At 41.8% G+C, this 12,012-nt stretch overlaps 1 protein-coding gene across 12 annotated transcripts in view; it reads right to left on the bottom strand.

Annotated features, from left to right (window-relative positions):
* The window catches only part of CADPS2 (calcium dependent secretion activator 2), a 346,118-nt gene that overhangs the window by 205,438 nt on the left and 128,668 nt on the right, over positions 1–12,012 (bottom strand). For all 12 annotated transcript variants that reach the window (XM_077935837.1, XM_077935838.1, XM_077935841.1 and 9 more), the window contains exons 4-5: positions 1,323–1,403; positions 479–715 (exon numbers count right to left, since the gene is read on the bottom strand). In XM_077935837.1, the coding sequence (XP_077791963.1) occupies positions 479–715; positions 1,323–1,403 (318 nt within the window). The remainder of the gene's footprint in view (positions 1–478; positions 716–1,322; positions 1,404–12,012) is intronic.

Genomic DNA, 12,012 nt, shown 5'->3' with positions numbered 1-12,012 from the left:
CTCTTTCAGGTTAAGAATGGACCTCCAGAAGGAAATAAGTTCTTAACCCAAGGTATTTTAATATTCTGTTGGAAGCCACCCAGAGTGGCTGGGGAAACCCAGCCAGATGGGCGGGGTATAAATAATAAATTATAATAATAATATTATTATTATATTATTATTATTTATGAAGAACGTATGATATGATCCAGCCATCATCATCATCATTCTTTTGTGTTGCCTTAGTTAGAATCACACCCTTGGAAAAGGTAACATGACATTTACACAAAAGAGAGCTACACCAGCCAAATTTAACCGACAGCCTGAAATCTTTCTTATGCATTTAGCCACCAATAACAGCAGAGGCTTGCATACATTTTCACAAAATTTGCAATGGAGTGTTTGCCAGCTAAAGACTGGGCTGCACAAATAGTGTTGCCTTAGAATTACAAAGAGCAAATTAAACTGTCAGCAAGCATTACACGATATGCATACTCACCTCCAACGTGAATGACAGCACCACATCAGATTTCGACAGCTGAACATCACTTTCATCTCCAAGGTCCATGAAAGCAGAATTCTGCGAACGCTTTAGCTTCTGTAATTTAAATTCCGGGCCACCTTTGGACACTGGAAGGCTTTCCAAATTTGCCATTAGCAAATTCACTGAAGACCGCAATTCTTCTATATACATGTGTTCCATTTCTTTCGATACGAACTTTGGAAATTTTCTTTCCTTGAAAAATATTTTTAAGAATTTGGTGTGTAAGTTACTGTTCAGTGACTGCATGCATTACTTTAAAATCCTCTTCAGATCAACATAAGCCTGCTTACCTGGTATTTGCTCTTACATAAATATAAAAACATACTTTATAAAAATCTTTCTGCCAGGACACTGAGGTCCAGCTCCAAGGGCCTTCTGGCAGTTCCCTCCCTGTGAGAAATGAGGTTACAGGGAACCAGGCAGAGGGCCTTCTAGGTAGTGGCACCTGCCCTGTAGAACACCCTCCCATCAGATGTCAAGGAAATAAACAACTATCTGACTTTTAGAAGACATCTGAAGGCAGCCCTGTTTAGGGAAGTTTTTAATGTTTGATGTTTTATCGTGTTTTTAATATTCTGTTGGAAGCCACCCAGAGTGGCTAGAGAAACCCAGTCAGATAGGCGGGGTATAAATAATAAATAAAACATTATTATTATTATATATTTTCCTGGGCAACCAGCGGGAGCCACTGATAGCGTCCTGACAGTCCCACTGAATTCATGAACATGATTGCAACCTTAAACAGATCACTAAAATACTCTACTCGTTAAAGCTAGAAAGAAAAACACACCAGACTTACTCTGGCCATTTGGTCAGCCATTTGGAGATGCCCATCAAGTTCGCGTCTAATCTGGGCTGCTTGCTCATCTGCATTGTCCAGCTTGAATAAAAAAAGAAGGAGGAAGGAACACACCACAATATTAAAATAAAGTACTAATCAGGCACGGCACACTATTTGATATTGGCATCAACAAAACAAAATTCAGCCTCGGGGGGAGTGCATCATCAACTTACGTAAACAAGACAAGGAAACACAATGTTGCAAACTCATTTCGCGGTCAAGGACGGAATTAAATATCAAAGAAGTGGCCTTTGACAAATGGCTGCAACCAACGCCACTTTGGAAGCAGATCCATAGACTGGACAGTGATATTCTGAATTCAAAGCAGCCTTTAAGATGCCATGGTAAAATAAGGTCAAAATGCACTGAGGAAAAGACAGGAGACTACAACTGGTTTTTTTTGTGTGTGTGTGTTGTTGTTGGGTTTTTTTGCAGGCTAAAGCACAGTTAGGGTGGCGCTGTGGGATAAACCACAGAGCCTAGGACTTGCCAATCAGAAGGTCAGCAGTTTGAATCCCCGCGACGGAGTGAACTCCCGTTGCTCGGTCCCTGCTCCTGCCAAACTAGCAGTTCGAAAGCATGAAGTGCAAGCAGATAAATAGGTACCACTCTGGCGGGAAGGTAAACGGAATTTCCGTGCGCTGCTCTGATTCGCCAGAAATGGCTTAGTCATGTTGGCCACATGACCCGGAAGCTGTACGCCGGCTTCCTCAGCCAATAAAGCGAGATGAGCGCCGCAACCCCAGAGTCGGCCACAACTGGACCTAATGGTCAGGGGTCCCTTTACCTTTAAAGCACCGTTGCATGGCGCTGTTTTTCTGTTAGCAACCGGAAGAGCAAACATTCATTCTGCATGCTGCAATCCCATCTCTTCAAGCTTCTAAAATTGTACTAGTCACGGCTCACATGCTTTCATGTCTATCTTCAGGACTAGAAACGCGTTTAAAATAATAAGATGCTGAATTCTGCTTTCAGTTCAAACAGGCTGTTTATATTATAGAGTGTATGATCTTAACAACTGCTGTGCTACCTTATTATTTTTTTAAAAAGCTGCATCACTCTAAAAAGCCAATTCCAGAAACATCTTGATTATTTATATAAACTCACTGTATACATTTCTGAAGCACAGTACATTGATGAGAATAAACGAATTAAAATAACTCAAAAAGACACTCAGATGACAAGGAGCCTGGGGATATTATAATACGAATGCAAACACATTGTTAATTATGTGACTCTGAGTGTGTTGTAAGAGTGCTCTCAGTTTAATACCTCAGGGAGCACCTTGCTACAGCTACCATTCTGACAAATGCTACACAGAGAAGCAGCTCAAACAGAACCCTAGAGCTGAAAGGTCCCCCAAAGGCCATCGATTCTATTTCACAGTGCCAAAGACAGCTACATGTTAGATGACAGTGTTTTGCGAGTGAAGAGCAGGCACCACATACAGTAAGATGTCTCCTGTATGTGGCTCCAAGTGGCTTTGCAGGTTCCCATTTTCAGCCTGGTTCCATGTGCTTCAGATTGCTAGGCAATGTTGTTGTTGTTGTTGTTGTTGTTTAGTCGTGTCCGACTCTTCGTGACTCCAGAGCACTCCAGGCACTCCTGTCCTCCACTGCCTCCCGCAGTTTGGTCAAACTCATGCTGGTAGCTTCGAGAACACTGTCCAACCATCTCGTCCTCTGTCGTCCCCTTCTCCTTGTGCCCTCAATCTTTCCCAGCATCAGGGTCTTTTCCAGGGAGTCTTCTCTTCTCATGAGGTACCCAAAGTATTGGAGCCTCAGCTTCAGGATCTGTCCTTCCAGTGACACTCAGGGCTGATTTCCTTCAGAATTGATAGGTTTGATCTTCTTGCAGTCCATGGGACTCTCAAGAGTCTCCTCCAGCACCATAATTCAAAAGCATCAATTCTTCGGCGATCAGCCTTCTTTATGGTCCATCTCTCACTTCCATACATCACTACTGGGAAAACCATAGCTTTAACTATACGGGCCTTTGTCGGCAAGGTGATGTCTCTGCTTTTTGCCATCAATTCATAGTACAATCCCAGCACTAGGGCTGGGCAATGTATCAATATATTGTCCAAAACTGGTCTGCAGTCCACATCATGATATTGGCTTCATAATTTTTGACCTGTCAATATACTGTGAATTATGGTGTGTGTGTGATGCAAAAATCACAATGTGGTCAAGGACTGTGAAGCCAGCCAATGCCTCTACATAGCTCCATCCTTACTTCAGACATTGTGGTATTAGTACAGTGGTACCTCTGGACACCTCTGGTTGCATATCCTTCAGGATGCTAACGCGGCAAAACTGGAAGTATTTTTCCGGGTTTCGCCCCCGTACACATGTGCAGAAGTGCTCTACCGCGCTGTGTGCATGCGCAGAACAGGCACCTCCGGTTGTGAATTCCTCGGAATCCGACCGGAGCTCAGGAACGGATCCTGTGCGCAACCAGAGGTACTACTGTATAGCACAATGTTTAGCTGGTGAAAACCAGATATTGAAAGTTGAAAACCAGATATTGCGATGTTAAGCTGGTGATATATAGCGATGTTGAAAACCAGTTATCCCCCAGCCCTACCCTGCACTATTGTCTTATTATTATTATTTACTGAATTTATATACTGGGCTATACCCAGAGGTCTCAGGGCGGTTCACAGAATAATGTTTACAGAACATTGGCGGTTCATACCCCAGTGGCCATGCTAGCTGGGGTTGGGGTGAGTTGGTGTCCAGCAACATCTGAAAGGCCACAGGTTTCCTCACCCCTGCCCTAAAGGTAATTTACAGGTAGAATTCTGTTGGCTGTTTGTGTTCTTCAGAATCTGGAAATCTGAATGCCAACGGAGGTGAGTTCAGAAACCTGAGGCAGGCACACTCAAAGAACATCTTCTGTAATGCAAATGGTATCTCAGTATCTTGTGGCACAACTTCCACATGGCACTTTTGAAAGCCCTGGGGTGCAGTGGTACCTCAGGTTACAAACACCTCGGGTTACAAACACTTCGGGTTACAGACTCCATTAACGTGGAAGTGGTACCTCGGGTTAAGAACTTTACCTCAGGATGAGAACAGAAATCACGCAGTGGCAGCGTGGGTGGCCCCATTAGCTAAAGTAGTACCTCAGGTTAAGAACTGTTTCAGGTTAAGAACGGACCTCTGGAACGAATGAAGTTCATAACCAGAGGTACCACTGTAGTTAGAAAAAAATGGAATAACCAACTTCTGTCTAGAGCTGTGGGTTGTCTACTTTGTGTGCGTGAGCGTGGGAATCCTATATTGCTACTAGCATTGGATGTATAGTGACACGTCTCTCTTGTATATTATCTTCCACATGGTAAACCCAAACTGATCCAAGACTCAACCCCTTAGAATTCAACACATCGCTGCTGGCTTACCTTAAGCAATATATTGAGCTCTTTTAATCGCCACGCAGAAAGTCTTCCTGAAAAGGTACACCTGGCATTGTGTTGATTTACTCATATTGACTTTCATACAGCTTAAATAAAGGTTAAAAAAAGGCATTGCACACAAGGCAGAGCCAAGAGATTTATCCAGCTGCTTCTTTCTGTTTGTTCTGAGGGCTTAAACTTTAGGCCATAAAGGGTGATTTTGAATTCATGTGGCCAAATGAATGATATCGAAAGCATAGCTCAGGCACTAAGAACCGAAGAAGAACAGGGTCGGTTGTAACTGAAGATTTCAGTGCCCCTTTCTCAGTATATGACTCTCTGGACTCGGTCCTGATAGTACGAATGGAACCACTGTAATACAGTGCCCCCAAATCCCATTTCCAGGAGGATAACATGGTAAAAGATATCAAATGCTGAAGAGAGATCAAGAAGCAGGAGTGAGGTCGCATTCCCCCTTGTCCCTCTGCAAAGGTCATCCATCAACGAAACCAAAATTACTGGAAATCGTTGAAATACAAATATGGCAGAATCTTCTAATACAGGCATCCCCAACCTGCGGCCCTCCAGATGTTTTGGCCTACAACTCCCATCATCCCTAGCTAACAGGACCAGTGGTCAAGGATGGTGGGAGTTGTAGTCCAAAACATCTGGAGGGCTGAAGGTTGGGGATGCCTGTTCTAATGAGAATCTGGTTTGACATGGAAATATACTTTCCCTTCCAGATTATAGATGACCTTGATTTTGGTGATGTAAGGAAATATCAATAGATTCTGCCATTTCAAGAGCACATCTTGGGTGTTCTTACTCATAGGATGAGAATCATTTGAAATACAGCCCTGATCTCCCAGGGTTCTCAAGAGAGATGGGCACGTCGGTCAATTTCTGGTTCTCTTAATTTGTCATCTGGTCAATCTTAATTCCGGTTGCTGAAATTTCCTTTCAAGTTTGTGACTTTTTGAAAATGCTCACGAAAATGTATCAGCTTTTTCATGCACATTTCTATGAATATACTCGTTTGTGTACAATTCTGCCTACAATACACATATCTGCAGGACCGCTTGGCTCAATCTAATGCATCTTTTATGTTCTTTTCATTAATATATGCATTTTAATGCACGCTTTACCCCAGCACATGTATTTCTGCACACATTACTTGAGCTGGTGAAAGGCGCTGAAAACATTTGGAGAAGTGCAAACTCTGAAGGAGGCGGTGTTCCAGTTTGCGTGTTGTTTCAGAGAGTGCGGATTAGGTAATTTTGCCTTTAAATGAGAACTGAATGAAAGCTTTCCCCCATCATAAATTCTAAATTACATAGGGAGTCTCTGCACCTAGAATACAATCCCTGCAACAGATCTTCCCTCGGGGTGGGGGGGTGGGGCAGGCAGGAACGTCACAGAGGAAGTGGGGCTTATTTTACTTAGTAAAATAATAATCAAGAAATACTTCACTAGAAAGAAAATACCACAACATAATGTTTTCATTTGAGTGCCTTCAAAACGTGACTAAAACAGCACAATTCCGAGCACAAATCAAAGAGCTGGTGCTGACCTTTAAAGCCCTAAACGGCCTCAGCCCAGTATACCTGAAGGAGTGTCTCCATACCCATTGTCCACTGAGATCCAGTGCTGAGGGCCTTCTGGTGGTTTCCTCACGGCAAGAAGTGAGGTTACAGGGAACCAGGCAGAGGGCCTTCTCAGTAGTGGCACCCACCCTGTGGAACGCCCTCTCATCAGATGTCAAAGAAATAAACAACTATCTGACTTTTAGAAGACATCTGAAGGCAGCCCTGCTTATGGAAGTTTTTAATGTTGATGTTTTATCGTGTTTTTAATATTATGTTGGGGTATAAATAAATAAAATAAATAATAATAATAATAATAATAATAATAATAATAAATTTTGCTGGAGGATAAGAGTTGATTTTGAGACTTAAAGTGCAACCCCCCGGGAACCGGGAGTGATCCGCGAGAGAGCCTGGTGAAGAGATATAGATTATAGAAGATTTTGACAGCTGTCAAAGTAGCTGTCAAAGTTGGGGAATAAAAAGAGAACATTGTTTTTGGTGCCTTTGCTGGCTGGATTTGATACAATTTGGATATAAAGTGTTGAAAACAACGAATAACAAGTTAGTTTGACTTTTGGGTTGGAACTGGAAGGATACTAAGTAACCATAACCCCTCTAGAGGGGGTTTTGGGACATTACAAGAATGGCTGCAAGTGGGAAAATACTCATTGAGCTAAACAGGACTTTTTATCTCCTGGGAAAGCTTCAAGAACAGAGCAATATTTTGTCTAAAGGGGTTTCTACACTGAAGGAGACAATAGATAAATCTATTGAAAATGGAAGGGATTTGACTCAAGGTTTTGTTCCTGAACAAAAAGCCCCTGTAGCGGAATCAGAAGTTTTTGCAGCTGAGCAGGAAGAAAAACTTGAGAAATATGATGAAAGGGAACAAGAGGTTCATGATGATCTGGAAGGGAATGAAGGAGGAGTTACATCGCCGCAGAAGACCAAGGAAGGCCAGAGGCCTGTTAGGAAAGATATAAAGGAAAACAAGAATTGGACTATGAAAATTTGGCTTGATTTGGATAATGAAGATTGGAGAGATCTCCTGATGTGGAGATCTGAAGACCTATGGATTACAAATCTGAGCAAGAAAGAAGTTGGAGCATTTGGGACATTCAGACTTAAAAGGCTTAAGAAACAAGATTTGAGTTCCACTTTTAATTATAGAGGTCTGGATGGAAGAAAAATGGATATTTTTGAGACAGAGCTTCTCCGAGATCTGGAGTTGGACATAAAGGACTACCAAACAAACCGGCAAAGAGGAACTGAGAGAGAATTAAGGGCCTCGAATGTGAGATCTCCAGGCTGATAGTAGATAGACTGATGGATATTGGGGATCGAAATCGGAAAAGGGGGGTTGGAATTTGGGAATCCAAAGGGTGTACAACTATATTTTGAACTTTTCTTCTTTCTTTATTTTGTTTTGTTATGAGTATATATATATATAAAAGGGAATTCATGGAAGGGAATTGGGGTCGACCTTAGAAAAAGATTCTAATGTTTAAAGACTGTGGACTATAAGGGGAAAGTGGCTATATAAAATGAATTAAATCGAATAAGGGGTTAAATACAATAAGGTTAAAATTTGGGATAAGAACTTGTTGAAATAAACAAATGGAAATGGAATACAAGAAGGGGAGGGGTGGGGAAGTCTTGGAAAGATGTTATTGAAAGTAAGGCTTAAATGTAAATGTTTTCTCTTTTTTTTCTTTTTCTTTTTTCTTTTTTGGATTTTCTGGAAAAATTTAATAAATATGATTTAATAATAATAATAATAATAATAATAATAATAATAATAATAATAGCTATGTATGTAGCAATGAGAGAAACTCTCTGGAAGCTGACACTATGAGAGATTCAGCCCAGCATTTCACCTCTGGAGAAATTTTACTATTCTGTCAGAGCTCCCTCATCACACGAAGTGTATAAACAGGAGAACAGATCTTCTTAAGAAAAATTGTCACAAACATAACGTTAGCCTAGTCTATTCTGTTCTTGCCGCCGCCAGAGCACACAGCTTTGTCGATTTAATTAAACCAACCATAGCAATGAAACTAATCCAGCCTAATCTCCTAAAATCCATAATAATGGAAAACAGGGTGGATAATCTCTGCTTAAAATGAACACGGATGATCATCCCAAAACACCAGCAAATTAGTTTCTCCAATTGTGTACTTCAGTTTGGAGGAAGCCTGTGACAAAAATCATCAACATAATGTAACAGATGTTTGGGTAGCTCCTCAATGACCAATGTAACATTTGTATGCATCCTCACCTAATATCTTGTGTTTTAACTGATATAATTTGAACTTCAATTAACATTAAACTATTTGTTTGTTAATTGCCTTGATTTTCCCTGCAAAAATAATCAACAAATACGATACAGGTAGCCTTAATGCTTTATTTATATTGTGTTTCAAAATACGTGACCACAGGTAAGAGTTTTGAAGCATCAAAAATTTATCTGTAACTTGAAAAAAGTGTTTTCTTTAAAAATATGAATCCTTTCCTCCCCATCTGCGGCAATATACTTAAAATGCTAATGTTTCATGGGCAAATGTCAAACTTATGGGGCTGATCATTGGAAACTATGGGGAAAAGGTTTTCTGGCAAATGACTGATGTTAATGTGACCAATGTAACGTGACAATTCATAGATAGTCACCCACAAATAAGTGCCTCCAAATCAAGACCCCATGCATTCACGGGGATTTGCGACTTCCGGTTCCGGTCGCGGACGGCGAGGGAGCGCGGGAAGCCACGCTAAAGGCTTTCCGAATAGCGCGGAGATAAGGGGGTGTCGCAAAGGCACTGCGCCCCTCAAAAAAAGAGAAAGCCCAGGGGGGGAACCCCTGGGGGAAGGTTTCCCGGCAGTGCGAAGCGGTGCTGTTACATCTGTGGGTCCTCCCCCCCTTTTTGCGGAGAGGAGAGACCGGGGCCGCAGGCGCACAACCAGGGAGAACGCCATCTCCATGCTGTGATGCCTCAAGCTCCCACCGAGAAAGGCGACGAACCACCACAGGTTTAAAACGGAACCCCATTGTGCACAGGACCCGAACAAAGCCCGAATTGTGGGGTAGAGATGGGTGAGTCCGGACAGTAGCTGTTTACTTGTTTTAGTATGGTCCCCACCCGACGGAGAGCAGAAAATGGCGCAGCTTCAGGAAATCGCGGCTGGTAAGAAAGCGGAATAACGCATAACGACCGAACGGTGTTTGCTTCCTCCTTAGAAGGAGGGAGGTCTCTCTTTTGATTAAACTAAATGATTTAACCGATTTAACCGAGCTTTCATCGACAGAAGGCTTATAGATTGCTCAAGGACTGTTTAAAGACTGCTTAAAGATTGCTTAAAGATTGTTTAAAGACTGTTTAAAGACTGTTTGCCTGAGCTGGGTGCATTCCGGTTAGTACTTGGCGCGGACCTACATTTGGACCTATACCTAGATTTTTATCGTGGATCCTTTAAATTTGAGATTTTGGAACTCTTTAACTAGGACCTTTACTTTGGAACTCCTAAATTCGTGGGTGACTCTATACTGGCAGCGCAATAAACGCATACTGCATTAAACACCATTGGACATTTAAGAGGATTAGAGAAGCATAGAGGGGGAAGAGACGGAAAAAATCACGACGGTTGCCCCCTGAAGAGACTCGTTGTGGAGAGTTCATAACGAACATAGCACTCCTTTTTTCTTTACTTTTTTTTTTTTTCTTTTGGCTAAAGACTTTACTTCTCTCCTCACTTATCTAGGATAGAGGAGATGTTATGAACTCATGTAAGAGTGTTATATGAATGGTGCGAAAGACGGTGAAGAAAGATAATTAACAATTAATGGTATTAGTAATACCAATATTCCCCCTGTAGACGCACTTCGTATACCCCCCACCCAACTTTGTATACCCCCCACCCAACTAGCCCTATCCCCCCGCTCCCCCCTCCCATCTAACCAACGTCAGTGGTAGACCAGCCCCCCGTACAATTATAGTTACATTGGCAGTTCTGTCCCCTATGTTTGTCTTTGTTATTTAGTCTGTAAAGCTCAAACAACCACCCCACTCGCCCTCCCCGGCTTCCCTTCTGCCCCGCCCTCCCCTACTCTCCCCTGTCTATTCTTTGAATAACTTTTAGGCATTTTGGTACTCCTGAGGTATTTCGTTGTCCGATTTTGATGCCCCCTTTTGGGTTCTCCTGGGAGATGAGATCTCAATTACACCTCGTGGTGTAAGTAAGTAGACTATTGGGGACTATTGGGGACGACTTGGGATAGCTGTATAGAGTAGAATAAGGAGATTGTGAGCCCTTAAAGGGAGAGACCTATCTCTGAAGAACTGAACGAATAAGTAGGTTTAAAATGCAAGGGAAGAATGGGAAAAGGGGAGGGGGAACCCCGGGTGAAAGGAAAGTTTCTAGGCAAGAAGAAATTAAGGACTTGGACTTTCTGTGGTTAAAAATCAAGGAGGAACTTAAGCAGAATGAAAATAACATAGAAAGTAAATTAGAGGAAATGCAGGAGAGAATAGATAAAAGAATAGAGGGAGCAATAGGAGAGCTAGGAAAGAAAGTCCAAGAATTAACGGTTAAAGCCAAGTCATTTGAGGAAACCAACAAAAAAATTCAGAAAGACATGAAAGAGCAAAAAAGGGAAACGGAAAAAATGAAGGAGGAGATGCGAGAGTTGAATAAATCACAGGAGCAGATATGGGACAATATAGCGATGAATGATATGCGACAAAGACAAATGCAGCTTAAATTCAGGGGCATCGAAGAAGAGCCGAGAGAAAACATTAAGGAAAAACTAATTACGGAATTGGCAAATTGGTTAGAAGTAAAGGAAGAGGAGGTCGCCTACACGATAGAAAACGCCTTTAGGATTAAAACAAGAACATACCAGAATAAGCTTAAGAAACCCATTGGAGACTGTTTGGTAATGTTTAATTCAATGGGAATGAGAAATTTGATACTTAAAACGAGCTACCATAAAAAATTAATAATAGGCGGTAGACCAATAATTGTCCTGAAAGAGATTCCGGTCAGGCTACTGCGTAAGAGGGAGGGATACAGACACATAACAGGCGTCCTGAGAAGGAATAACATCCAATTTAGATGGGAATTTCCTGAGGGAATTGCCTTTTTCTTCAAAGACAAGAGATTTAGACTGACCAGTTCCTTAGACATAGAGAAGTTCCTGAGAAGATACGAGAAGGAGCTTAGTAAAAAAGAGATTGGAGTAATAGATAGAAAGGATGCCAAAGAGGGTGGAAATGAGGGAGGGGGGAGGGAGAGGTTGCTGAAAAGGGGGGGGGAGGGTGAGGGTGAGGAAGAAGAGGGGGAAAGTGGCGTGCAAGAAGAAGAATCAGAGGAAGAGGAGGAAACAAAGAACTGAAAGTAGACACAAACGTATTGCTTTATCCTAATAATGTCCTTAACTTTTTTAACTTGGAATGTTAACGGTCTAAATGAGAAACTAAAAAGAAATAAAATAGAGAAAGTTCTGAGAAATAAAAAATGTGACGTGGTTTGCTGCCAAGAAACCCACGTGGCCAAAAAACACAAGCGTATATTGATCAATAAGAGGCTGGGAATGGAGTTTATTAACTCAGCGGTGAACAAAAAGAGAGGGTTGGTCATTTACGCTAAAGAGAAACTGGAACCCAAAATAATA

The sequence above is a fragment of the Podarcis muralis genome, chromosome 10 (genome assembly GCF_964188315.1).
Source record: "Podarcis muralis chromosome 10, rPodMur119.hap1.1, whole genome shotgun sequence".
In the NCBI taxonomy this organism is placed as follows: Eukaryota; Metazoa; Chordata; class Lepidosauria; order Squamata; family Lacertidae; genus Podarcis; species Podarcis muralis.
This window is presented reverse-complemented; position numbering and strand designations above follow the sequence as displayed.